Here is a 6,560-nt window from a genome sequence, read left to right as displayed (position 1 = left end):
GACTGGACTTCTGCAGTGGTGTCACAAGTCTGTCACACCCTCACTCCTCACTCATACTCCTCATTCACACTCATTCATTCTCTTCAATAACACACACACTCACACTCACACTCACACTCACACTCACACTCACACTCACACTCACACACACTCACACTCACACTCACACTCACACACACTCACACACACTCACACTCACACTCCATGCTCACACTCTCACTCTCAGGGCCAGATGTACTAACACTTTTGCGGCCATTTCGCGCAAATTTGTTTAGCAAGGTGTGCATAAATGGCGAGGTATGTACAAACTGAGGTAAAAGCTTACTTTTACTTTCATCTTTCATAGCCTACTGTACATGCACAAGTAGTTTGAGCAGAATTACTCTTCATGATCTTCCTGCTTGTTGTCATCATGTATTGTAAAATGTCATGATCGTTTAATGTTTGATTCCTTTGTATGTTGTCATCAGTTCAGTTGCGCTTGTGATGTAAGTATGTCGTACAGTTGTTAACGTTCGTTATTTACGGTAGGGGGCAGAGAGAGGCGCTGATAAATACGACGTTAACTGAAGTGTCACAGCGTGCGGTTTCTGCGGGTTGCCCATGGCACTGATATCGCTACGTTTGCAAATGTGCGTACATCTGGCTCTCAGTCTCACTCACACTCCTCACGTTCACTCACACTCTCGCACACACTCCTCACGTTCACTCACACTCTCGCACACACTCCTCACGTTCACTCACACTCTCGCACACACTCCTCACGTTCACTCACACTCTCGCACACACTCCTCACGTTCGCTCACACTCACGCTCACACTCCTCACTCTCAGTCTCACTCTTAAGCTCAGTCTGGGTCCCACCTCAGTAAGCAGTGTCCAGGCCTGTCCAGGCGGGGTCGGCTCAGCCCTGTTGATCCCTTGACGGATGATTCACGGACGTGGAACACGTCATAAACTGTTGTGACTCTGAGAAATCTCCGCTGGCCTTGTGTGTATGAGTGTGTGTGTGTGTCTGTATGTGTGTGTGTGTGTGTGTGTATGTGTGAGAAAGTGTGTTGGGTGGTTGGGGGGTTACAGAAGTGTCGACCGTTCGTGCAGATAATGCGATCCTTGAGGGCCGGATGTTCTCTATAGAGGCACTGAAACCCCTCAGGGCCATCCTTGTGCATGCTTGCAACCACACATACACACACACACACACACACATACACACACACATACACACACACACACACACACACACACACATTCCCATAAACACAGACCATACACAGTGACGTGGTGTGATCTCGGAGGATATTGTCGCCGTAAAAGTGATGACCGGGTGAAAAAAGCCTTCTGCTTGGCCAAGCACTTCAAGTGGGCCACACATTTTACCGTCCCCATGAGATTACTGTCCTTGCCCTCAGGACACTCTTTAATTAGCCTTCCAACAGGCCGTGTGACAGTGAGCTAGCGTAACCGTGCCTAGAGGCTAGCGGTGATGCACCCTGTGTAACAGACACACTTCTGTCCACCTCGTGCCTGGCCCTGTTCACAAAGGCAATGGAGCATGCGTGTGGAGAATGTGTGAAAGGGAGGTGTGTGTTTGTGTTTGTGTGTGTGTGTGTTTGGGGGGGGGGGGGGGGGGTGTCAAGGCAGAAGAGGGTTTTGATAAAAGAAATAAGTAAATAAATGCCAAAGTTCAGACTTGAAGAAAGTAAAGCATGCCGGGGGGGGGGGGGGGGTTTGGGGGGGGTTGTGGCATGACTCATCTCTCCTCTCTCTTGCGTCCCCCCAGCTGGAGTGGAGTAGAGTGCAGGAGGAGGGAGGAGAGCTGAGCCGAGACACACACACACGCACACACGCGCGCGCACACACACACACACACACACACACACACACACACACCGTACACAGAGAGAGAGAGAGTTTGGAGATGTTCACTGCGTCACAGCAATATATATATATATTTTTTGCAAAATGTTATTTATTCATCTATCCATCTTTATTTATTTATCTATCTGTTTATTTGTGTACGCCTGAGTAAGTATGCAGGGGTTGGGGGGGGGGGGGCGGGGGGGGCTAGAGCAGGCCGCTGATCCTCTTATGAAATATTCGAAAGAGGAGAATCAGTTGGGCTTTTTTTTGTGTGTGTGTGTGTGGGGGGGGGGGGGGGGGGGGGGTGCATAACGCAATGTAGTGACATAATCCAGTGGGAGTGTGTGATGCTGGCTAAAGCAGGGGGTGGAGATGAGGGTGGGGGTAGGGGTGGACTTGGTGTCACGGCTGGTCTGGGCGCAGTGATCAGTGCCACACAACTGTGGTGCAGTGGACATGACAGACTCCAGTTTGACTCGGCAGGTATAATAATACAGATAATTGTAATTCTGTGTGAGGCTATCTTCAAATGTGTGTGGTCGTGTGTGTGTGTGTGTGTGTGTATGTGTGTGTGTGTGTGTGTGTGTGTGTGTGTGTGTGTGTGTGTGTGTGTGTGTGTGTCTGTGTGTGTGTGTGTGTGTGTGTGTGTGTGTGTGTGTGTGTGTGTGTGTGTATACTGTATATAGCGGTTATTTTGGAGCAAGCAGATGGTTCACCGGTGATGTTGGAAGTGTGACGGTGCCATCTTGCCAGAGGTCGGGATAGGTTAGCACCCCCCCCCCCCCCCCCCTTCCTAATCTGCAGCTCTGTGTTCATAATCCGCCACAAAACCCCACAACTGACAACCACAAGGTCAGTTTTCAAAGACTTCCACTCTAATTTGACATGCATTGGGATGCACCCCCACCCAACCTACACACACACACACACACACACACACACACATACACACAGGCACACACACCAACCCTCCTCTGCCTGGAGCAATGTCTAGATCCGATGGGTTCAGACTGTTGGTACATCAGTGCGGCTGGCTCTCATTACGGACCTGAGAACGTCTTTGACCTTTGACGGCTTGTGCTGACGCTTTTTATTTCCTCCCGGGGAAAAGCAGGACAAATCTGAGTAGATGTTTGTTGCACTTCATGACTTTGATATGAGGTTTCACTAAGTTCGTCTGTATCCATTACTCACTGATTTCTTTCAGTCTCTCTCTCTTTCACCCGCTCTCCCTCTCTCCTCTCTCTCTCTCTCTCTCTCTCTCTCCCTCACTCTCTCTCTCCCTCCCTCACTCTCTCTCTCTCTCTCTCTCTTTCTCTCTGTCTCTCCCTCCCTCTCTCTCTCTCCCTCTCTCTCTCTCCCTCACTCTTTTTCTCTAGGTAAAAACAGTGCGCCGGTGTTGTTTGTGTGTTGTTTTGTTGCTGCTGCTGGTGACGTCACGCTGGGTTTACGGCTCTGAAGCAGGATGGCGGTGATGATCGTGACACCGGGGTCGAGCTCGGGCGTGACCCGCTGCCTGCTCCCTCACAGATGATTCATCTCTCAGGGCCGAGCGGGCGCAGCGAGCTCAGCCGTTGTCATGACACCTGGACCCTACTCCTTTCTCCTCACTTTCTTCACTTTTCTTTTTAAATCATTTCCTCAGAGGCGCTCAGTGCGCTCCCAGCTTTTCCTTTGTCATTTAATCGCAGCCCTTTCTTTACCTCAGGAAAAAGAAACCAAAAAAATGCTGAAGTATTTTAAAACACGCGTGTGTATGGGAAGGTCTCGAGTACCAGATCTACCTGTTCTGTACGACCTGTTCTACCTGTACCTTTTCATGAAGGTCAATTCTTTGTGGTAATCCTCTCATTCCTGAGGCTGCTCAATGACCTTGTAAAGTCGTCAGCTATCTCTTACAGTGACAGTCTTACAGTGACTCGACAGAATATCTGATATAGCCATGGCTGCTGCTTGGACATTTTTTTTTCCTCTCTTTTCCTCAGCAAAAAATAATTAGCTATGTTAAGCTTTAGCGCGATAATTATACCATACCAAGGGAATGTGTTGCTAAGCATGCTGGCATTTATGAAATGTTTAAGGGAGCTTATGCACAGCCCAATCACCACTGCACCTAAATACCAGTGTCTCAAAGGAGACGTCACATGGCCTTTGTGCAGTAATCATCTCCCTTAACATGATGGCATTAGTTGGGCCGAAAATCCCCCCCCCCCCCCTTCCCCCCTCCCTCCCTATCCCTTCCTGACCGAGTCCTTGCCTCCGAGAATCAGCGCTGACCGTATAAAAGCATGTGACACTAACGCGGCGGACGAACCGCATGGGGGGTCTATTTTTAGCGCCATGTGTATGATTCACTCCTGGATGGAGCTGCATTTAGCATCTTCACGTTGGTGGGGGGTGGGCTGGAGGTGATGGGTGTCGGCTGGGTGAGCAGTTAGCACGCTGGATTGGTTGGTGAGGGAACCGCGATGAATCTCAGTTGACCAAATTCCCTTGAGGTAGAGCATATAGGCACTTTGCAAACATGGAGCGAACAGGCTAAGGGAATAGCACAGCAGCATCGGATACGGACCACTCCAGGGTGAAGCGATGGGATTTGGGGGAGGGGGGGTCACTTGGGAGCTTCTCTCTAACAAATGACAGAGAGCATTAGATCACCACTCATCTAAGCAAGCTTAGAAAACAGTGCTGCATTCAGACCTACTAATAGACATCACTATTGTATTTTTGAACAACCAGATTTCACCAAGGTCATATGAGAGTCAAAAATATCATACCATAAATTGTCATGTTGTGTAAGTGAGATGAAAAAGAACTCAAGTGCCTCTCTCTCATTTATGTAAGGGATAATGCTATCAGAAGGTTAAAGTAACACTGTTTTATGAAATAGGGTCATTCACCATCTCCCTTAGAGTTAGATAAGTGAGTCAAAACATTTTTATCTCTGTGCGTGCATCATCTTTGTCCGGCAGCACTCCCGATGGCTTATGTTAGCATAATGAATAGCGATTCTCTAGACAGGTACCGTATTGACTTGGGACTACTATATTGGGGCGAAGCACTGCTACTTAGGTGCAGAGATATCACGCTTCTTTCACTCACCACAGCGTGGACAATCTCTGCACCCAAGTCAATACCTGCCTAGGGAATTGCCTCATCTTAATCTGTCTGGCCAGTTGTGAATATGGAGGCCACAAGAAGTAATCAGGGATTTTGTTGTTGTTGTTGTTGACTCACTTTCACTCACAACATGCTATCCAGAAACGAGAGATTCTAAGCTAGCGGGGGTGCTGCCGGAATAAGACATACACGGAGACGGCAATGTTTTTGCTCACTTATCTAACTTTAGGGGACACTGCAAATATCCCTATTTCATAAATTGGTGGCCTGTTCCTTGGGCAATGATTTTTTGTTATGTTTCGATTGAGTAATGAGGTCACACAGTAACCATTAACCCAATGCATTCAACATTCATTGAGCCATTTGGAACTATGGATAGAGATATTTTGTATTATGTCTGTTTGTCTGTATGTTTGTTTTCTGTCTAAAGGTTCTTTTTGTGTTGTTTCTTGTCTGGCGGTATCAGTTGCAGTGGGTGGTGGAATCGTCCTTTAAACTCTTCAAACTCTGTCTTTTATTTTCATTGTGAGACACTTTGGAAGGTAATGTGCTATATAACTTCAAATTATGGTTATGGTTATGGTTATGGTTATTTAGCAGACGCCTTTGTCCAAAGCGAACAATTACGATAGCACATTACCTTCCAAAGTGTCTCACAATGAAAATAAAAGACAGAGTTTGAAGAGTTTAAAGGACGATTCCACCACCCACTGCAACTGATACCGCCAGACAAGAAACAACACAAAAAGAAATTGCGTACTTAATGGGATTTTTATTGTGTTCTGATTGTCCAGGAGGCCCTGCAGACCTACGCCTTCCTGGTCTTCGTGGTCGTCTGTCTGATCGGAGCCGTGTTCCTCTTCTTCATCCTCCCCGAGACCAAGAACAAGACGTTTGTGGAGATCAGCCAGAGCTTCGCCAAAATCAACAACGTCTCTGACGTCAAGCCCAGCCAAGAGATGGAGGACGTGCTGTCATTCAAGCCAGTACAAGAAGAGGCCAACGGAATAGACAAGAGTGTTATCGAGATGGAGAGCTCGTTTTAGTCGGTCATATCAGGCGCTCTTGTGTAGATCTGTGTATATATGTTAAGGATGAATGGAATGCTGTCGTCGATGCGATAATGTGCTGTTTTTTTTTATATCATACACTTGTGTTTTGTACAATACAATTTTTTCTAAATTTGTATATTTGCAATAAAATGTGCTAATTGTATCTCTGCCCTTAAACTGACACGGTTCAACATTTTTCTGGTCTTCATTTTTCTCTCCCGATCTGTTCCTTGTTTACTGCCCTTTTCCCTGTAATGATATGCGACAGGCTTTAGAGGTAGTTTTGTCTCATTTGATAGATGTGTTAGAGGTACTATCCAGTCACCATTGTCGTATACAAAACCAAAGTGTAAACAAAGCAATAAGGAAACCTACAGTATGTTTACATGGTTTTCATTTAGCTCCGGATACATTGCGAAGAGAAAGCAAACAATGAGCTTCTCTGAGCGCTTTCACAAGCAACATTCTGTTCAGCACTCCTGTTTGTGTTGAGTCATGCACTTTGCTGCGTTTGTCCATCTTGAAC

The 6,560-nt window shown here is 47.0% G+C and overlaps 1 protein-coding gene across 5 annotated transcripts in view; it reads left to right on the top strand.

Moving 5' to 3' along the window:
- Positions 1 to 6,215, top strand: part of slc2a9l2 (solute carrier family 2 member 9, like 2) — a 145,007-nt gene extending 138,792 nt beyond the window's left edge. For all 5 annotated transcript variants that reach the window (XM_062524337.1, XM_062524338.1, XM_062524336.1 and 2 more), the window contains exon 13: positions 5,777 to 6,215. In XM_062524337.1, coding sequence (XP_062380321.1) covers positions 5,777 to 6,028 — 252 coding nt within the window. In that variant the 3' untranslated portion in view covers positions 6,029 to 6,215. The remainder of the gene's footprint in view (positions 1 to 5,776) is intronic.
- Positions 6,216 to 6,560: the final 345 nt, after the last annotated feature.

The sequence above is a fragment of the Sardina pilchardus genome, chromosome 21 (genome assembly GCF_963854185.1).
Source record: "Sardina pilchardus chromosome 21, fSarPil1.1, whole genome shotgun sequence".
NCBI lineage: Eukaryota > Metazoa > Chordata > Actinopteri > Clupeiformes > Clupeidae > Sardina > Sardina pilchardus.
The sequence above is the reverse complement of the archived record's forward strand: the minus strand, read 5'-3'. Positions and strand labels throughout refer to the sequence as shown.